The following is a 22,098-nucleotide window of genomic DNA, read 5'->3' as shown; positions in this document are numbered from 1 at the left end:
GGGTCCCAAGTCCTAACTAGACCAATAATCATTTGGTTGTGCTTCCTCTCCGTAGCATGGAGAGCAAAGCTGCTCCATGACAGAGGATTAGCTGGAATCTCACATTATAGTGATGGAGCCCTTGGCAGAAAAAGATTTGATTTACAGCAGCCCATGACGATAGCATTACATATGTCATATTTATTAGGATCGAATTCCTACTCAGTAGATACTCACCAACGTTCAGCTGAGTGACTCAAAGCAATAAACTGATTTTAGGTTTTAACGAAAACTATGACAAGCAAGACAAAGCAGAAGTTGCTTTTAAAACCAATTTAATCAGCGGGCTCTAAACTACTCTAGGGTCTAAAACTAAACTGTTCTCCTCCAGTTTGCCCCTTCTCTCAGCTTTGCTACTCAATCAGGTGTAGTCACCTATTTATATCACTTTACCTGGTAGTGCTGCTGGTATGGTTACAAGGGACAACAGAACCTATTTTACCAGGTTTGCAGGCAAGCACAACAAAGAAATTATTTCAGCCCGTCTTCCTAGCTATACAGAGGATACCACTGATGGAATAAACACATGGAATGAGGAAAAACTTCAGAAATGTTGAAGATAAAATGCTAGAAGCTGAGTTCAGGCGCTGCAGAAGTCAAGATCTAGGTCCACCATAAGCAAAAACACTGCAAAAGAAAATCTGAGAGTAACAGTAATTCCTCTATTTTGCAGGGCTGAAATGAAATTGAAACATATTTAGGGTAAACACTGTTGTTCTAACTCCACAAAACCAGCAAGGATTAAAAATCGTATTTTGTATTTAATATTCCAGTGGCAGGGTATTTAAAACTATATTCCTTAATATGTATTATCTTTCCCTCTTCCAACAGCAAGTGCTGTGTGGTGCAGGGAGGAGTCAGCAGATGGCACCCATGAACCAGAGCACACACACCCTGATGGCCTTTAGCTCACACACAGTGGGCTGGGTTATCCACAGAAAGTCTGTGATTTCTTTCTGTACCAGCCAGGATTTTCGTTTACACCTTGTAAATAGTCTAAGTGTGTATAAATCAAGTTTACCTTCACTATCAAGATCACTTGCTGCACAATCATCAGGTGCAAGAAGAGATCAGGAAGAAGTGGAACAGTGATTTTTATTTTCATAATTTTAATCTCAAATTCCATAGTATCAGTGTTTTTACCCCAGTTTTCAGAAGCAATGTTTCTATGTGAGAATGCCAGTTGCAAATACGCCCTTTCACCTTGCCAAACACACACCTAAGGTACGACCTCAAAAAACAAACAACAACAAAAAAATCAACCTACAGGTGGCAACTCAGGTCAAAAAACCAGAATGCATTAACAAGAAACTAAAATTCTTTTAAAAATCAAGATCACTATACTGACACAACTCATGTTTTGTAGGTCTGGGGTTAACAGCAGTCCTTATGCTACAAGAATGTGGATAAAGGAGAGTTCAATGTCCTTCAATAACAAAACAAGGTTGGGAGGGCATTAACTGCTAATGTGGAAGTAGAAGAAAAAGCAGGGCAGGTACCAAATATTTCAAGGAGATTGGATTATCCAGAAATTGTATACTGCATACCTGCAGCACCCAAACCACCTAAAATTCTAAAAAAGTCACTGTCTTCACATGACTTTCACCTTATAAAGATTCTTCTGAAAATCCAGTGCCTGTTATTGATCATGTTCAAACTCCACCACCCGTTCTCCTCTTCAACTATACCACTAGAAAGTAGTTGGATTTTACATGAAACTAATTCTCATACCAAGTGCAGATCTGTGCAACACTTCCTTCCCCCCCCCGCCTTTTGTTAGTTAGAGAAAGAATGGGCTGGAAAAATAACAGGGTTGTGCTGGGAATGGAAGACATGGAAAAATCTCATCTTCACTCAAGATACTGGTAAGGTGTACAACCATCTCCTTCTGTTTCAAGACTGACAAATATCAGATAAGGATTTAATTCTTAGACCTGAAGTAAACACATGGAATACAGACACGTAGCTTGGAGCAGCTATTTTAAGCAGTTGCTTTTGTTGTCGCCACACGGCGTCAATCACATCATACATTTTAGATCAACAGAAAGACTGTGATGCAGCAGGGTTCTGAATAGATAATCAGAACTCTACTTCAGTAAGTGACAGCTCCACCAAAAAAATTCTCAAAATCTAAATACATACACAGGGCAAACTGCATCTGCTGTATGTAGGTCACAAACCAGCAGCGAGTCAGAAAAACTTCCATTCAGAACTGTAAGAGTGATAGATTAAGACAATAAAACAATTTCTTTGGGAAATACTTATTAAAAGAAGCTTTTTTATTTAAATCATTTGAAACTGGAATATAAAAAAAAGGAAGACAGATTGTCTTCTTAACAAAGACTCCTGTACCACTTGTGCAGTATTTCTCCCTCTTAACTGTGAGGCAAACAGGAGCAATCACAGGAGCAGCTGCATCACAGAGCACACAGCAGGTAGAATGGACACCTGGTAAAGAAACACCTCAAAGGAAGATTTGTAGTTACAGATGCAAAAGATAAAGGGATTTACAGAAGGACACGGAAAGGAAGGACAACATAACAGCATTCTGTGATAAATTTCCACAGCTCCTGTTGACAGCAGCAGATTTTAAAGGAATTTGGAAGTGTCTGTGACTAAATTGCTCAAGTCAGACAGTTTGAAGCAGCCCTTTACTTTTATTTAGAGGAACAGGATCCCCAATATGTAAGAACTGAATGCGTCCAGAAGTTACTCATTTAAGCATCTAACATTATATATCCCAAAATATGTCTCTGCTTGCTAAGGAAGCATTCCTGGGAGAAGCTTTGCAAAGGCAGAAAAGTGAAAGCAAGCAGTGCCAGCTTGGTAAGGTATATTACAAATGTTTGATATCAATAGGAGGCAGCCTCTGGCCTGTGTCAGTGCTCTCAGCCTGTACATGGCCCTGTCCCAGGAAATCAAAGAAAGCCAAGTAAGAACTCCAGCCCCCAAACTGGCAGAAGGCTGATTTAAATGTACCTGTGGCTCGATGCAACACAACCTCAGCCATGTGAAATATCCATTCCCCTCTCTTCAAGACTGCTGCTATTTCAGCCTCAGTGAACTGACTGTGCTTTCAGTCAGGGATACCACAAACTCCAGCTGTTTAACAAAAAAAAAAAAAAAAAAAAAAAAAACCAACCAAAAGCTTTCAAGAAGAAATTAAAAAAAAATAATCAGCATCCAAAAGAGTCATGAAGAATAAAAACAGAAGAGAGGTGTTTCTTGACTTTATCATGGCTTTTGTAAGTCAGCCCATGGTACACACCAGTCTGTATTGAGGGCTTAACACAGGGGACTTCTTCCCCCCCATTCAAGTGGTACCTCACTTCCTCTGCATCTTCTGAAGTTCCCAGTTTGTTCTTCCCTCATAAGCCAGTCACATGCTGGAAACACAGGGATGAAACCATCAGATTTCTCCCCTGTACTGGTTCCAGTAACATGAAATGCAAAATTTCTAATTCTGAATGCTGCAGTCTTACAGTGTCTTTATGCTTTTTTAACTCACCACAAGGCCAGGTAAAGACAACACACAAAGACTTGAGTCCACCCTGCTGCAGTGCAAGAGTTACTTTCATTACTCTCTTGCCAGAGATACGGTAAATTTTTTTCCCATTTTACTGTCATCTTAACTTCCAGCTCATTAGTCCGTATCACATGGAAGGCTTCTCTTATCCCTCTGAGACAAATACATTACATCTACCATATCTGCAATGCCTCTGCTTCTGGATTAAGTTTCAAAGCCCAGTACAAAAGTTATGTAACTTAAGCAGGGTAGACTGTCCAGAAAATGCAATCGAATTAGAAGAAAATAACCTAAAAGTAATCACATCAAACCAAGATAATTAAAGAAAGTACATGCACACACACACTACACAAGAAACGGAGAACTTGAACAAAATCCTCCCTGATGGAATGGTATAGTTTATCAACAGATCCTGTTGCCCCAGGATTGGATCTGAGAACAAAACCATGGAGTAATCTTGGCACTACCGCAGCAAATGCTAAAATTTCCACCAGATGGAAAAGAATCAGGAATTTATCTGGCATGGAAGAACACATGTTTTCAAATGCACAGGAGTAACTGATAATTCATATCACCTTGATTCAACTATGACCTCTCAACTTTGTGGTCAAATCTGTTGCAGATTTTGTCTTAATTAATGCCACAATCTTAAAGCTGCCATCTCTCCCTTCTCCACCCCGTACTTTCTCACACCACCTCCCCATACACCTCATTTTCTAAGACAATATTCCTCTTCAAGCATGATTTTTACGCATCTCTATTAAGCATTAGTTTATTAATTACATTTAACTCTTGCACAGTGTTCTTACCATATATTTTGTATGAAAGATTTGAGAAATTCTCTTAAATAAGTGGTAATTAGAGTTGTAAATTTACTGTTTTGAATGTGATTACACTGTAAGGTTGCTTCTGTAAACGCAATGTCTTTATAGACTGCTAATGAAGCCTGACCTTCATTTAGCAGCCTTTTCCTTGGGCCAGAAAACTGATATCAGAACTTGTGGATGGATTAGGACCTCTGATGCTATTAAAATAAAGAACAGCTGCTGCCCTAACCACATTAGAATGGCTTTACTGCACTTTTTGATTACTATCAGATAGAAAAACAGGATTTTTGTTGACTTCACAGTGACTATTTGCTGGAGAGAGAAGGGCAAAACTGTGTTTGATTATTAGCAGATATTTGCTGATAAGAACTATTTAGTGGAACAAACCAAAGACTTTTCTATAAATTACATAAAGGCAGCTTTTCCCTTTGGGAGCTGTAGCTCTTGCTTGTGTCAGCAGATACCTGAAGGGTTGACTTCTTCCTTTAATATGCAGTGTGCCAGCAACAGCTTCAATTAGACCCAAGGAAGTTCCTGCAGAGTTCATGGCTGTGGTTTATTCCAAGTGTAAGATGGTGTTTTATCATCTCAGCTTTTATTGCTTTACAAAAACATGCCATGCCTTAGATTGCCAGACAGGAAAAAAAAGGAAAAAAACCCTAAAACAGGAATAACACTGGTCAAGAATAGCAAGCATCACCAGTTACAATAAATCTTATCATCCCAGAAAACAACATATCCCGCAATCATCCTGGAAAAGAAAGGCTCGATATTCTGTGTACATGCAGTCAAACTCCAGTATTTTCAAGCAGGATAATCAGAAGGAAAAAAAAACAACTACCAAAACTCTGTTAGCAGAAGTCCCCAGCTGAACCCCTATTCCAGCTAACCCTGGTAGAGTTCAGAAGAAAGCCACACCAGCCTCAGTGTTCCAGGCCAGATCCCACTTCCTCAAAGATCAAAAGGCATTTGAGCCCAGGAATTTAGCTCAACCTATTACAGGAGACAGACAACTGCCAAGTGGAATCTTAACCTAAATTTGTACAGTGTTTAGGGATATCTAAATCAGACCTACCCACAGTTTATCCTACAGTGTCCACTGTGGTGGAAAAAGGAGTAATTAAGAGGATGATTTTTTACTGACTTACACACAAGCCCCTGCAATTCCCTATGGCTCCCAGAGCCTGTTTTCTCATGCCATAACAGAAGGCCCTCATAAACGATTTACTGACACCTTTGTTAAAATGTCTCATTATTCAAAAGTCTGTATTTTAGTAGAACTGATAAGAAATTTATATTCCTGTATTTAAAAAAAAAAAAAAAAAAAAAGGAAATACTTACTCTGAATGGTCCTTTCCCAGGAAAGATTTCCCACCCACCCTGGTCTGAGATAACACATTCCCTCTAGACTGCAGAGTAGAATACAGCCACAGAAAGCCAACACTAGAAGAATTTTTCCATAGTTGCTCTTAAGGAAAAAAGTACGTTTCCAAATTTAAAAAGCAGACAGTAACTGCTGTCTTGTGTGTTCTGGAAAGAACATTAATCAGTTTATTTTTGTAATTTACAAATAACTAGTATAGTTAAATGCTTTGAAGCACTACTTCAGATTTCAGCTGCAAGGAATACAGGCCTACCTTTAACCCAGTTGGTCTTTTGCCAGGCACGTTCTCCCATCAAAACAGGGGCATTTGTGCTACCAAGAACGCTGTCCATGGATGGGAAAATAACCTCAAGTACTGTAACAATTATTAGACAGCATCCACATGACAGACAGTAGCCTTTCAGACCCAGAAATACTTGTTACTAACTTTTTGGTTGGTTTAGTTGGTTTCAGCACCACCACAAAAACACCAAACCACATTTTCAGAGCAGGATTGTACATTGATTCGAACGAGGAATATTCAGAGCTGGGAAATTCCTGCATGCCAACAGCATAATCTCCAGAACAACCCAAGAGAAGAAGGAAGGAATGCCTAAACTAGACTGACAACTCCTTACAGCTCCTTTGGAAATTCTGCAGATCGCCTCAGAGGAAATTACCATCAGACCCTATACACATACATAAATTCAAGTTGTCTTGTTAAGAGCCACAAGAGCAGCCTTAAATAATCTCCTTATAAATATGCATTGACATTCTGAATATGCAAAATACACCAATCAAAATTAACTCATTTTCTGCCTCCAAACCAGAATGAATACTCAACAGATCCCAAATGTCAGTGAAGGTGAACTTCCCTACTGCCCCTTCTCCAGTAAAACCTCAGCTCCTTATGGCTGCTGTGGCTTGAGACATAAGGAGTTCCAGACACTGAGATGCTTTGTGGATATTACTGCCAGTCACATGCTACAGTACATCCAACTTCATCAAGTTACTGCTTCTCTTATCTGAGCTCCTCAACAGAACACCTGACCTGTGAGCAAAGCACAGGAACAACAGCTACAGGGAGGAGCTGTAACACCACATCCCATTCCATGCGCCAACCCAGAGCTGGGTAACAAGGTCCAGCAGCTACACCATGGGGTAAAAGGGAGGGAGGTTTATGAATGACAAATACAGAATCACAGAACAGTTTGGGTTAGACGGGACCTAAAAAGATGATCTAGTTCCAACCTCTGCCATGGGCGGGGTCACCTTCCACTACACCACTTGGTTGCTCCAAGCTCCATCCAAGCTGGCCTTGAACACTTCCAGGGATGGGGCAGCCACAGCTTCTCTGGGCAACCTGTGCCAGGGCCTGACCACCCTCACAATGAAGAATTTCTTCTTAGTATCTAATGTCAGCCTACCCTCCTTTGGTTTAAGGCCATTTTAAGGCCAAATATCAACAGCTTTTTCCAGTTGTAGAGAGAACTTGTATAATGAGGTTGAAAAAGTCAGGCTTACCACTTCAGCAGTCAGATGGAATATGAGATGCAGAGCAGGGAAGGTCACAGGTGTTTTCAGACAAAACACTGGATTGCTCAGAGATGGTTCATAGGAAAAGTATTTGAAATTAGTTACAGAAAAGAAACAATACAATGGAAAAAGAACTTTAGACTGCATATTTCTCAGAGCAAGAACAGCCTCCTAAAGCTTTATTTCAGTGCTTCCATGATCATACAAAAAAAGCAGTGCCTGGCTGTCTGCAAGCCAGCACCCAGGGAAAAGTGCAAAATAGGATTCCCAGAGGGCAGCTCTGATTCATGAAGGACACTGTTCCTACAGCCTCTGTTTGCAAGCTCTCTGTATTTTCATTTTATCAGATGTATAGACAGAGTATAGGAAAGAAACACTTCCATTTTCAGAGAATGCCAGGGAGTAACACTGATCCCATTTATAAAGCAGAACAAAGCAAAGTTGTTAGAGATTCCACAGCACGAGGCACAGTTTGCTTCAAGTGGCAGCTTCTGATAATGTTATCATATCAACCACCACCAACCTTAAAAGGTAGAAAAACTGAAAGTAAAACAAAGGAACAGCCAGTGTACCAGGAAGACAGAGAGAAGTCTGCATTCCTTTCCAGCCTTGGAGCCTGACTTCATCTTTGCTAGGGTGACCTTCCACTAGGTCCAGGATTGACTACTAATATTGGACTAAAAAGAAGTGTGCCACCCTCTAAATATAATGATGACTCAACACCTAGAGGCTTCAGTGATGCAATATGAACAAAGAGATTCTGACTTCACAATCTAGATGCTTAAAACTCAAGTCAAAAGGAACAGATCTTCCCCCGCAGACACAAAGCCTGCCTAGAGCCTCCCAGAGCATCATCTTGAATTAGCCTGTAGGAAAAGGGAACCGAAGAAACATTTCACACATAGCAGCAGACACACTGGCTCCACTTTGTTTAAAAGGAGCACTGAACAGACACATTTCAATTATCTGCTTCAGTCAAAGCATCAGCAGAAAGTTTCAGTTCCAGAATTAACATATAAAATTAAAGACAACACAGTAAACCAGTGAGCAGTCCAGTGTTTTTCACTGAACCTTAAAAATAAAAATAGCAGCACGAAAATGTGCTTTGTTGAGAAATCTGAATGCAAGTACAAAGGAAAAAAAGCCTTTACAAGTAAGGCTACAAAGATCTCTTAAAGCATCACCCTTGGACAAATATTCCAGCACCCACCCCCACCTGAGGGAGCCTTAAATATTTTTCAGGATCCAAGTTCAATAATACATCTTAAGAAAAGAAAGTCAAAGGAAGTCTTAACAGAGGCTTCTGCCGTAAGAGCAAGCAATCATCCAATATATGTAAATAGTTGTAACGTGAAAGAATCCCTCATGAAAATAGTAATTGTTTTCATAGTAAAGTCCTTCTATTAAAATAGGATTATCTTTTCCATTGGCTTGTTACTTTGACTTTTCTCCTTCCTGCCCCACCCCACCTCCATTAAGCTCCTGGTTCAGAAAATGCATTTTTAATCACCTTCAGTCCCCAATCTTGCATTCCCACACTGGCCCTCTGCATCAGAAGAATTAGGATACGCTTCAACAGATGTTCACAGAATCACAGATTGGAAGATGTTGGAAAGGACTTCTGGAGGTCATTTTTTCCAATCCACCCCTGGCTCAAGCAGGGCCAGCTTGAGCTTAGATATCCAGGACCATATCCAGAGAGCTTTGGAATATCTCCACAGAGAGAGAGAGACTGCACCACCCCCCTGGGCATCTTGTGGTATCACTGCCACAGCAAAAAAGTGTTTCCTGATGTTCAGAGGGAACCTCCTGTGTTTCAGCTGATGTCCATGGCCTCTGCTCCTGGCACTTGGACCACTGAAAAGAGCCTGGATCAGCCTTCTTTGCACCCTGTCTTCAGGTGTCCACACACACTGCTCAGATCCACCTGAGCCTTCTCCAAGCTCAACAGGCACAGCTCCCTTGGCCTTTCTTCAGAGCAGACAGGCTCCCATTCCTTCATCTCTGTGGCCACCCTCCAGTATGTCTGTTTCTTCCTCACGCTGGAAATTCCAGAACTGGACACACTTGATCAGTATTTTCTCATGCAGAAGTAGTAACAGTATCTCCTATTGGTTTAAATTACATTGGCAAGAAAAAGCACTTGGTGGACTTTGGCTATCACTGCCTAGGCAGCTTCACCATAACTAAAACGCTCAGAAACTGATGAATCATTCTTTATCTGAAATAAAACCATCAAGTTTAATCGGTGCTCCTTCCAATTTGAGCCCAAAGAATGGGAAAAAAAGGAGCATGCAGCTTCTAAAAAGCTTGAGGAAACACATCCTTCCCCCATGAAAACATTTTCTAATAATGACAGCTTTGTGTAAGCATCTCCTGAGGCACTACAGCATCTGAAGAAACCATCCTAAGAGACAAAGATGCTTCACTTTGACAGTGTGTTTACTAGTCCCAGCCCGAAGGAAGTTCAAGTCACAGAACAGAAAGGTTGGTTTTACAAAACAGTGATACATGCATAACAAAAGCACAACAAAAGCACAACAAAAGGGTTACTACCCGAAGTTTAAGGGCTATGGGTAGCAATTAACTGCTGAAACACTCCCTCAGGAGTTATCAGAGTCATGCCCTTTGGCTCACCAACACAGCTGCTTTATCAGGAAAGCTAAAAGGAGCAGCACCTCCCATTCAGTCACACTACCAGCCAAAAATCAGTCTCAATTTTGCCGTATCTTGCTCACACATAAATAGTCCCATCAGTTTTTCCAAGAGGAATGCAACAAAACCCAGGGTTAAGGAGTAATTTTATTTTTAGCTTCTTTACAATAACACTTCCATGACCCAACCAAGTCAGTGCTGTACATTCCAAAACACCAAATTAATCTGCCCCGACCATTAACAGCTTTATGCCAAAAAAAATGATCAGAGCACAGGACAGCGACAGGGACACAACCGAATGTGATCCCAGCTTTGTAACAGGTTATCCTGCTGCATAATCTTATCCACACCTTTGCTGGGTTTTAGGAACTGAAAAGCTCTGTATTTTCTAGCACACTGTAAAGAAGGTACAATTTCATTTTCCATAGGAAGGTGCAGGCTGTCCATGATGGGAGTGGAGATAAGCAAAGCCACCCCCCCTCAGCTGCAGCAAGCTGCTAAACCAGTCTGCACAAATCCTTAAATGCCCACATTATCAACCCAGTTATCTGGGGCATTCACCTGATGCAAGCACACATTTCTTTCCAAGAACACAGCCTGGAAGGTAGGGAAATATTTTTTTACCAGATGCTCTGTTACTGAAGCAACATCAGCTACAGGTATCATTAACCTATATTCCATTTTCTTCAGTGTTTAAGGGCAGTCAGTCCTGAGCACCTTCCTTGAAGCCTGATGGAAAACTCATCTTCAGATTCCAGAGTCCACAACTCTTCAGGTTCAGGATGGTGAGACCTCAGGGTGACAGTCAGGAGAAAACCCAAGCCTGTGTCTTTCCCTGCAAAGGACACAGCCTTCAGCTGCCAGAATTCCTCACCTTCATAAAAAGAAGGTCTGAACTTAGGCTCCCTGCAGGTGCCATCATTGCTTTTGACAGGAGACAGAATCCCTTCTAAGAGGGATTGTAGCCAAACAACACTGGTGAAAGGGTATTTCTGACTCAGGACTCAGAACAAAACGAATCAGCTTATCCCCAGTACAGATGTACATGCTGCCAGTAGCTGCTGCAAGTCCACACTCAAGCACAATCTGGAATTTACCCCATATCTGATACAAAGGAGTTAAATGCCTTCAAAATAAAACCTGTCTTCAGTGAGTGTATTGCTTAGATATCTGTGTGTTAGAAGTTTGAACTGGACATTTCAGCCCCTTAGACACTTCAGATAATGTAACTTTAAAACTGATAGTGTAAATTCCTTATTAATGCTGTTCCATGCTAAAGCTACTCAGAACTTTCCATACCAAGTCAAGCCAGACATTTACAATGATAGGCTTCTCTGGCTTCCCTTACTAGCTAACTTGTAACTTCCAGTCATACCTTCACTTTCCTCCTAAAAGTGCAGGTCAGGAGTAAAAGTCAAAAACACATTACAAAAAGCTTTATTTTCTGTAGAATGAATAATACAATTAAACAATTGCAGATATAACCATTACTGTAGTACATTCCTTTTAGAAGTTTATTGTTTAGAAGATTATTTGGATCAAAATATAATTGAAGATATGACTGTTAGCAGCATTTACGAATAGTGATCGTGTGAGACTTTAAAATTTAGCTTAGCAACTTGACAATATTTTATTTTGAATTCATGTGTGCTCTTATCTTGCAGCAACAGTTATTAATAGAAAGGATTATGGATATTAATCAACTGGGAACACAAGTACATGTTCTACAGGAATAATAAAAACCATAATCAACTCCCCAGGTTCTTGGATTTAATGAGAAATCTGAAGGTAATCCCATCTTGTTAAATATAGACTTACAGGAGTAACCACTTACCTGCAAACAGAGCTGTTCAACCCACAGCATGGACAGGGCATTTACAGACCTGCACGTGGCACAGAATATCCACCTCCACAACACAGCTGCTATTCTTAAGACACATCCTTAAGTCCTGCAAGTCTTTGGGGATTGCTATCCCACATACTTACATAATCACCCATTGCATTTTCTAACTAAGCCATCAGCTAAATACCAGAATTCAGCTCTCAAAAGGGAAAGCTCAGGAGCAAGTGGGGATAGAATCTCTGCAGGGTGAAGAGAAAGATTCTCTACTTCTAGGTGGGCTTCTGTTTTCTTCCTTTAAAACTGGACTTTCAGACCCCTTCAACTTTAGTCAAGTTCACTACCAGATGGTGAGAAAATTCTGGAAAATGGCAGAATGTAAATGCAAGATGTTTATTAGCAAAACGCCTATTCAATAAAATAGGGCACTGTTTTCCAAAATTGCAATTTAGAGTGAAGGATTTTTAATATATAAATGCCCATTTTAAAGCTCATGTCACAGCACTAATCTGTATTATTCAAACATTCATAAGACATCATTACAGAAGACAAAGACGCCTAAAAAACTAAACCCAAACAATTCTACTTGTGCAGCCTTAACAGACACCACTTTCAGTACCTTTAACAGGAAGCCTGTATCCTTCGAAATCTTGTTTTATTTCTCTTTCATCTGGTAATTCCCCCTCTAAAAATCCTTTATCCATTCTGGCCAGCTCTGGTCCCAGTGACTTTGTAGTTTTATCTGGATCCCTCAGACAGTTTCAGCCAAAATCCACTGTGCCACTGCCAGCTTGTTTCTGAACTGAAAATCCTGAAAAGGACACTCAAGTAGCTTCAGATGTGCCTATAACAATTAGCTCAGACTCATTTCATCAGACAATAATGCCCCAAGCAATCAGTTTTATATTCCTGAAGTCTCAGTCAGAAAGAATAGTAGACTAAGAAACAGGAACTGAATGCTTCCTCCAAAAGTTGGTTTTTTAAAAATTGTTATTATTATTATCTTAAGACCATGTTGTTCTCAACATTCTGTTTTAGATTAATTGCAGAGTTCAAAATATTTTCATTAAGTTTCTCATGTCTTTTTTATCTAGAAAAATCTAAAGTGAATGACAGTGAGAACACAGTATTACAGGTAACTTCAAACACTTCAGACCTTATCTCTCTCTCTACAAGTACATGAAAGAAGGTTGGAGTGAGGCAGGTGATGGTCTCTTTTCCAAATTAGCAATCAATAAGACATGAGGAAATGGTCTCAAGGCATGCCAGGGGAAGTTTAGCTCGGATATTAGGATAAATTTATCTACCAAAAGGGTTGTCAATCATTGGAACAGGCTGCCCAGGGAAAGGGTTGAGTCACCAGCCCTGGAGGGGTTTAAAAGATGTGTACGTGTGGAACTTGGGGACACAGTCTGGTGGTGGGCTTGGCAGTGCTGGGTAAGTGGTTGGACTCAAAGATCTTTGCCAACCTAAGGATTCTCTAATTCTAAGAGAAAATACAGAAAGGCAGCCTCCCATCCCAGTGGTCTGTGATCAGCAAGCAGGAGCAGCCATCACGTTTGATTTTGCCATCCCCACCATCCCTGCAGCCAAGGTTGCCATGAACACACAAACCTGCATTTCAGTATTCTGCAAATCTCAACAAAAGAAAATCTTTTTTTGTTGACTTCAGCTTTTAAACTCTTGAAATAAATGTCACAGTAAAATGTTGTTATCACCTTAGAAAGAAGTCATATTTGTGATCAAGTTTCTTTGCATGAGACAAATTAAACTGTTTCACTGACTGCAATAAACAGATATAAAGCATAGGTTTCTCTTACAGGGAAAACATGGAAACAGACACTGTACCTTACTGTCCTCATCCTCAAACACAGACTGGTGAACGTTACAGGCGAAGAGAGAATTTGGGAGATCATTGAAATCAATTATTTCATGAAAATCTTCCTCTGCAAAACATCTCTTTAAGCCGTTGTCTCCATTGATAGAGTAGAGTAGGAACCGCCCTCCATCCTCCGGGATGCAGCCATAGTGGCCAAGGCCCCGCATTCCAAAGAAGTAGGAATCTCCCCTCATCCCTGGCAGCATGGAGAAGATAACATAACACAGTTACACTATGTATTTAAACATTCCACATCCACAAGTTAACCCAGGGATTCTTCAGTCTGGGGGCTTGGTTTGCAGAAAGTAAATTTCACACTATTTCAAGGCAAGAACTGGCCTCTGACACTGGGCACTAAGACCAGTCTCACCAAGGTTCAAACAGGAACTTGGCTTCAACTTCATTTATTAGCACAGGAAAGGCCTAAACTTACCAGTACAACCTTCTGAACACAAGCAGAAGAGACATTATTTAGGGGCCTCTTGTCCTATGAGAAAACACTGTGCTGTATTTGGGTTTAAGAGAACCCTGTTTGTTGCTGGGAAGGCTACTGGTGCTTCTGAGTCTGCAGCCAGCTCAGGAAGCACAATGAACTGGATAAGAAGAACATTGAAAATAACTTTGAAATTTAAATCAGGCATCAAGGGAAAAAAAAAAAAAAAAAAAAAAAAAAAAAAAAAGACTCTTCTGGAGAGCAGCATGAACATGGCATCATCAAAAACCAGTACAGCCAAGACACATCTCTGCTACAAAGAACAGCCAATTTTTTCTACAGTTCAAGTACAGAACTTACACCGGTTTCCATGCCCATTAGCAATTTCTTTGCATCTTAATCACACTAGGAAGCAAATAAAATTAGGGGAAGAATGGACTCAATATGACTTTAAGCAATTTTAAGAAAGTCCTGCTGATTTTGGAGCCTTCATCCCAAATGCATCAGTACAGAAAGGTAATTTTAAGGCACACAGAACGATGGGCACACATAATGAGCCCATACATTAAATGATATCACTATTGTTGTTATGAGAGTAAGCTTCATGCCAGCCAAGGGAAGTAAGTCAAGGTCCAATTAATGATCAGTATGTTAATTAGTATAAAATCAGGTATTTAGCAGTCCTTAGTAGACCAACCTATCGCTTCTACAGAGCCCCAGTAAGTTAACTACAAGTTTATTGGATAATAATCTATTCCCTTTTACTTGTTTCTTTCAATAACAATATGCAATCATTAGCAGCTTTTCCTCCTCATGACACAAGCAGTTAGAGAGTTACATAAACTCAGCGTGCTCATCTGTTCTGCTCTGTCCTTGCTCTCTTGCATACTTGCTATTCTCTATAAATAGCTGTAAATATTAGCTCAAACACACTATATAGGACTGCTGTCCAAAATTAAACCATATGGGCTTATTACACTTAATCGCAGTAAAGCTAAATTATGGAGCTAATTTGCTATGGCTGTGCCTTTCATATAACCTCTGCTCTGAAATGAGATTTGGCTGACGACAGAGCACATCATTCCATAACATAAGGTTATGGAAATATCAGTAACTCTTACTGCTGGAGTCTCAGGGCTAATGACAGAAGTTCTCAAGAACACAAGCTGAAGCAAGTCTCAAAAGTACTGTGTTAACCTGAGGACGGGTTTTCAGGCTATTAAATACACACCTTCCTTTCACCAGCTCAGTCCAGTATTAGCACAACTACCTCCAACTAATTTCAGTTTAGAAATTAAATTCTAATTGGAAAGAAGAAGCCTGAACAAATGGCAGAGGAGATGGCTACAAGTCCAGTAGTACACGTTAGTGTAGGGAGTTGACCATCACAGTGACATTACCCCTGGTATTTGAACTTACTCACTTAAGCTTTGTATTACTGTACATTTCATGGTAAACACATCCAGGGAAATACTACAAAGAACTTCTCACACCAGCCAGAAACTTCACATCAGAATGTATTATTTTCTCTAGCAAAAGGCGTTAATAAATCATCTCCTCCAAAAATAATCATCTCTAAGCATGTTTGTCATCATGTCTAGCCTGTGTCATTAGCTTTATGAAAATGAACTTCAAGTCCAGTGTGTTACAAAACATAATTTACATCACAGAGCAGGCTTGTGCCAGTCTGTGGGAAGAATTTCATTCACAACAGGCAAACAACTTGCAGCCAGGGAAGACTGACCATCTGAGAGCCACAGAAACTGACACACTAAAGTTGTAGGAATTTGGATTATGAATGTTAAAGCTAAGAAGTTTCATACCTCCTTTCCCAAGGCATAACAAAGCTATTAGTGTGTGCAGAGAAGCAAAGAATCTCAATCTGTTGACAGAAGTCAGGGAAGTCTTTAGGCTTCCTCACTAAACAGTTGTTTATTTTTCTCTCCTGGGAGAGCCATATTATAATAAAGTACTACGTAGGAAAGCTTCTAAGTTAGGAATTCAACAAAACCATTATGACTAACAACAAAACAGAACAGGATTTTAAGTTACAACCACAAAGCTCAGGTTTTTAACCAATAACAAAATGAACATACTCTGCAGCAGCCAGGATGAGAAATTAATAAATATTTACATCATGTTGCAGTAGTTTTGCTCTGCTAGAGCTCTTGGACAGGAAAAGCTTGTTTCTTTTTTTCCCAGCCAATTATTGAGACACATTTGCCCAGCAGGACTTGGGTATTGGCCAAGTCTTTTTAAGAAAGTCATTGTCTCACAGGCCTTTTGACCAGCTCTTTTTACAGACTTGCAGGTAGGTGTCTGTGCCTGCACAGGCATCTTCTACTCTTAACATACAGATTTGTGATCAGTGTTCCCTCCACTAGCAAGTCAACTTATAACACCTTGATTCTTAAATCCTCTGCCCAATTTATGATGGGACAGTTAAGAACACCTGTATGGAACAGCTGTTGTTTCACAGATTTTTCCTTTGCACATGGACAAAGCACAGCATCACAGTTAAAACAGAAACCTCGCAAATAAAATACATACATGTTCCCCAAGAGAAATAAACTGCCTATGAGCCTGAGCTCAATGATAATCAGAGGGGACAAACATACTTCAATCAACATTTGTTAGCAGACTTCAATCAAAAGTTATCCTCAGGCATAAGATGGAAATCTTACATTTTTCCATATTATGAATAATTTTACACATACAAAAATGTACATACATATGTAAAAAATCACACATATCCTTTATTATGTCTGTCAAATCTTAAGGCTCAGGTATCATGTTGTTGGTAGCAGTTTGTGGCTTCTTTGAAATTACTTAGCCACTTTAGGGAGTCCTCTGACAAAAAAAATATTCTCTTTCCAATTATTCGACTAATTTAGACCAAAAGAATTTACATTTCAAATCCCTTTAAACAATTAACTCTAAGTTATGTATCATCCATAAACTGGATTTCCATATAAAATAATCTCAATTAAAAGTAATCTTTTTTGTAACTATAATACAATCACTGGATCACATTCCCATTTATGTTAAAGCTCCTTTCCACAGCTTCTGACAAAATTAACTTCATCCCTTTAGGGTCCTTTTTATATTACAAAAAACCCCCCAAACAAACAAAACAAAGAAACCCCCCATAATAGTAAACTGTACTTATCTGCCTTTTAAAATGCAATGAGTTCAAATTGAGTTATGCACTTGCTTCTCTCCTCCCAAATCAGGAAATTTTTCAGATACTTGAGACACCAGAAGTTGCCATACAGAATTTCAAAAGAAGTGGCAATGCCATTAAAAAAACTAAAAATAATGCAGTAATACAGGCATCATCCAGCACCAATATTGATACTAAATTATCCAAAATCCTAACTGGGATCATGACAGCAAACTGTCAGGATTGCTCACTTGAAAAGTCTGAGACACTGAGGTGGATTCAAATCTGAGCCCAACAACTTCATGTAACTTCCATCTAATGCTGAGCAGTTGCCACATCTATTTATTCCCTTTATTTAAAGCTTTCTGTGTTATTTCTGAATTTGATGTAAGGTTTGGACCCTCAACTTTAATAAGAACCCCAAGAGTGCTGCACTTTTAACCCTTGGAGAACCACAGCAGCCATTTCCCTCCCAGACCCTGCACATCACTTCCCACTGATATGAGTTACTTTAAATTTCTCCTCCCGTGGTCCAGGTGTGCAAAGGTTTCTAATTTGGGATAGCTCCAAACACAAGGCAAACACTCCTCCCACTGGAACAGATCAGGTCGTGTCAGTGTTCAGCTCTGGAGATGCTGTGACCAAAAGCTCTGTAGAGATTCCAAATAGGAGCTCTGTGTTCATTCTGTTACCCCACTATTTTTAGACACAGGACACCTCTAATTAAAATTAACAGAGGCCAGCAGAAAATTATATTCACTGGAAAACAGCAGTAGCTCACTGAAGTTTCTCTTTGAAAAATTACTCTTCTTTAGTGTAAAACTGAAAGAGCAAAGATGTATATCTTCTCATGAAGTCAGATGCCTGCAGAGCCAAAACCTTCAGCAGAAAGTTTTATTGAATGAAGACAATTTGAGTAAATGAAGTGTCTGAATAGACCAATGCCTTCTATATCACTGAGCATTTATAGATTTATCCACTGTTTTTATGGAAACTTATAAGGCATTTCCTTGGTGAACATTTTCCTGTCTTTAGAGTTTTTAAAAAGAATCCCTGAGGGACATCAAGAAACAGGCACATATCTCTTCAAATCACTAGGAAACTTTACTTTTTTTTATTAAACACTGCTTGCCATGACAAACAACATGACTAAAAATAGAATAAAACAAACAAAACGTTACAAATAGAAGCTTTAAATACAATCACTATAAACTAGAAGTATTACTGAGTCCTGAGTGCAAACCTGGAAACCATAATCTGCAGGAATTAAGAAAATTTGAAGAAAAAAAACAAAGAAAAGTTGCAGTTGCTTTTCTAGAAGGGTCCAGGAAAAGTGTAGGGATTCCATTTTGGCTCCTACTGAAAAAAACAGCACCAAAAAAGCAATTTTTACCATAATTCAAAGACAGGGGAGAGGCAGGAGGGGAGAAATTAAACCCGGTGAATAAGATTTTACTGAAAGAATAATTTTTTACTTAAAATAGTCACTGACTTTACAGTAGCAGAGCCACCAATTTCACTGTCAGCCTAGGGCTGCATCTCCTGCTGAAGCCAACTGGCCCCACACCGAAGGCTCTGTCAGAAGGCACAAATGTAACAGGGAAGGTCACAGAGTAACTTACTGGAATTTCGTTCCACTCTGCACAGTGAACACTGGAGATGAGCATTATTTTTAATAGGTGCTAATTCTTCACTGTGGAAAGCTCCTTTGGACTTAAATAGAGGCTTTTTGCTTAATTAGAAAGAGCAGAACTGGACCTCACCTGACAGGATTAATGAACCTTTCCAGCCTCAAAAGCAACATGGACTATAGTGACCCCCTCCCACAGACCCCTTCCCACAGCCTGATCTCCCACCTGGGCAAATTCCCCTTACAGGAATCAAAATTACCAGTACAGGCAAGTCCACTCACTTTTGAGCTCCAGTTTGGTTAGCACCACACAAAAATAGTGCCAATCTCCACTTTTCGTCTTAAAAAGTAGCAAATGTGAGGAAGAGGATTTTAATTTTTTTTTTTTCTAAATGCTAACTGGTACAAATCCCAAATGTTCTAATCCTTTCCATTGACATTCTAGCCGCATTAAATTTAGCTGAGACTTTGGAACTATTTTTGGAACCTTTTAACATCCAAAGGGACTATTCAGTTTTATTCCTCTAAAGCAGGACTGGTCAGCTCAAGCAGTCCAAGACATGCACATCACACTGAAGGTTCAGCTGTACCTCCCACGCCAGGGATGTATCCCGAGGCCACAAAGGGATTTATCTGGCATCACCTTGCTGAGTATCTGCATCTCCAGCCCTGGAGAAAACAATCAGGGAGGCACTGGTGAACCCAACCAAGCCAAAATTCCAGTCCCATTGCACAATAGGAAGGTCATACTTTGGAGCAGCCAGTGCCAGGTATGAAGATTCCCTGTGCTGTTCTTAAGGTCAAGAAGCTGAGCTTCGATCAATCGGGTACTACAGTTACCACGGCAACATTAAGGTACTCAAAGAACAAAAAAAAAAAAAAACCCCTCCCCAAACACAAAGAAACCAGAACAAGCCTCCTGATTACCTTCACTTGGCCTCTATGCTAATCTATTTAAAGCAAACCCGTTTTATAAGGGGCACACAGCATTAGAGCATCACTGGCCTTCAGCCAGAGCTGTCACCTCACACAGGGGTCAGTGGAACATTCGTTTAGCAGCCCTCCAGCATGTAAACTGAAATTCAGGACTGTGCCCCAAATCTTACCCAGAACTACCTGCAATAGGAGTCATTCACAGAGCTTAACTCCTAGAAGATACTTGGGACACAATGATGACTTGGAACAAAATTTCAAAGTTTCCTCCTCTAAAAGGATTTCCTGCTGGCACAATCAAGTAATTTATAAATTTTTAAAAAATTAAGGACACCGATGCAATGACAAACATTTTCAACATAAACAATGACAAACCAAGCTACTGGATCTGAACACAAACTACAATACTTGGAAAGGGACAAACAAACTAGATCACACAGCTGACACAGCTTCTTGGGAGTTTAAGGAGAATAGGACATATCCTGCTGTTAAAGGTACCAATGATTAGTTAGCAGAGATGACCATCTACAGAAAATCTTCTTCTGTCCTTGTTTACTGAGATGTCTTTGCAGTTTTCTGGGTTGTTTTATATTCTCACAGCATTCAGACTTCCATCTGTTCAGGGATGATGTGCAACCATATAATTTAGTTTCACTGAAAGAATAAATGCAGCAGTTTCTTTACACTAATCATGTATTTTCATAGAGAAGGAGTTTTCCTTTTCTACAGAACAGTCATTCTAACTAGCTAAACAAAGACCAAACCATTTCCAAGGGCAAAACTTGAAAGCCTAAGACAGAAGCTGGTGTAAAGTATAACCCCTGATTAAACTACAATTCTCATTTATATGATTTCTTTCAGCTGTATAAACTTATCATACATTTGATTTTAGGAAGCTTCACTAAACTCCAAATTCAAGAAGCAAAGGACCACAATATTTTAAGGAGGTACAAAAGAATCTAGGAGAGGTGAGGAAAAGAACCCAAACCAGCAAGTTTGGAGAGCTACCTCTTATATAAGCATAAAATGATATTGGCTTGGGATCACTGAACCACAGAACGGTTTGGGTTGGAAGGGATATTAAAGACCATCTCGTTCCAACCCCCTGCCATGGGCAGGGACACCTTCCACTATCCCAGGTTGCTGCAAGTCCCATCCAAGCTGGCTTTGAACACTTCCAGGAATAGAGCAGCCACAGCTTCTCTGGGCAACCTGTGCCAGTGCCTCACCAGCTTCACAGTAAAGAACTTATTCATAATATTTCATTTAAACCAAAACCTTCCTTCACTTTAAAGCCATTCCTCCTCGGATACCGCAGCCAAGTTTAAAGCAGCCCGAGAAAAGCCTCTCTCTCAGGGCTCCCGGCGCAGCCCAACCCGGAGCTGCCCGAGCGCCCGGTCCGGGTCCGCAGCGCTGCGACCCCGACCTGCTCCCAGCACTCCCGGCACGGCCGCAAACCTCCTTCCCACGCCCCCATCCCCTCCTCACGAGCTCCTCCGCATCCCATCGGGGGAGACACCGGCACCGACCCCTCCCGACGGGCGGCCGCGAGCTCGCCGCGCATCCCCCGCGCCCCGAGAGCTGCGGGTGGAAGGCGCCCCGAGGGCAGCGCGGCGCCGGGGCAGGACCGCGGGGCGGTTGCATAACCCAGGTCCGCGGGACAGCGCTGCGGCCCCGACGGGGAAGGAGCCCCTGGGGAGGCGGCCGTGCCCTTACCTGCGGCTCGCTCGCCTTTCCCTCACCCGCCCGGAGTCCGCCGCGCTCCGCGCCCAACGCTCCCTCAGAGCGCCCCACGCCCGCCCGCGCCGAGCCCGCCAAGGTGGAGGACGGGGCGGCCCAATCAGCAACGCCCCCGCCTAAACGGGCAGGAGGAGTCGCCAATGAGAACGCGAGAAGCCCGTTTGTCCCGCCTCCCACACCACTGGCCACGCCCCCAGCTCCCACGGCGACGCGCCGGGAATCGGTGACCGGCGGGGGCCGTGAGGGGACGGGGGATGTACAGGGACAGCTGAGTGGGGACAGGTGATCCGGGCAGGGCATGTGTGGGGACAAGGGATGAACGAGGATATGTGACAGGTGAATGGGGACAGGTGAGCGGGGCAGGGCAGTGAGGGGACACAGGTGAGCCGGGGCAGGAGCTCATGACACCCCAGCACACAGGGAGCGGTAGGAACCACGCAGTGTTTTGTGTTCTCGTAGCAAAGCTGCTCTCCCTCAAGGTTTCGGTGCCCCCGCCCTGAGGATAAGTGGGATTGAGTGAAGTCAGGTGGAATG

General features: G+C 41.2%; 1 protein-coding gene across 1 annotated transcript in view; it reads right to left on the bottom strand.

Annotated features, from left to right (window-relative positions):
- Nucleotides 1–21,650, bottom strand: part of RCAN2 (regulator of calcineurin 2) — a 78,714-nt gene extending 57,064 nt beyond the window's left edge. The window contains exons 1-2 of the mRNA XM_082300242.1: nucleotides 21,541–21,650; nucleotides 13,635–13,861 (exon numbers count right to left, since the gene is read on the bottom strand). Coding sequence (XP_082156368.1) covers nucleotides 13,635–13,859 — 225 coding nt within the window. The 5' untranslated portion in view covers nucleotides 13,860–13,861; nucleotides 21,541–21,650. The remainder of the gene's footprint in view (nucleotides 1–13,634; nucleotides 13,862–21,540) is intronic.
- Between the last annotated feature and the right edge of the window lie 448 nt (nucleotides 21,651–22,098).

The sequence above is a fragment of the Coloeus monedula genome (genome assembly GCF_965178545.1).
Source record: "Coloeus monedula genome assembly, chromosome: 2".
In the NCBI taxonomy this organism is placed as follows: Eukaryota; Metazoa; Chordata; class Aves; order Passeriformes; family Corvidae; genus Coloeus; species Coloeus monedula.
The sequence above is the reverse complement of the archived record's forward strand: the minus strand, read 5'-3'. Positions and strand labels throughout refer to the sequence as shown.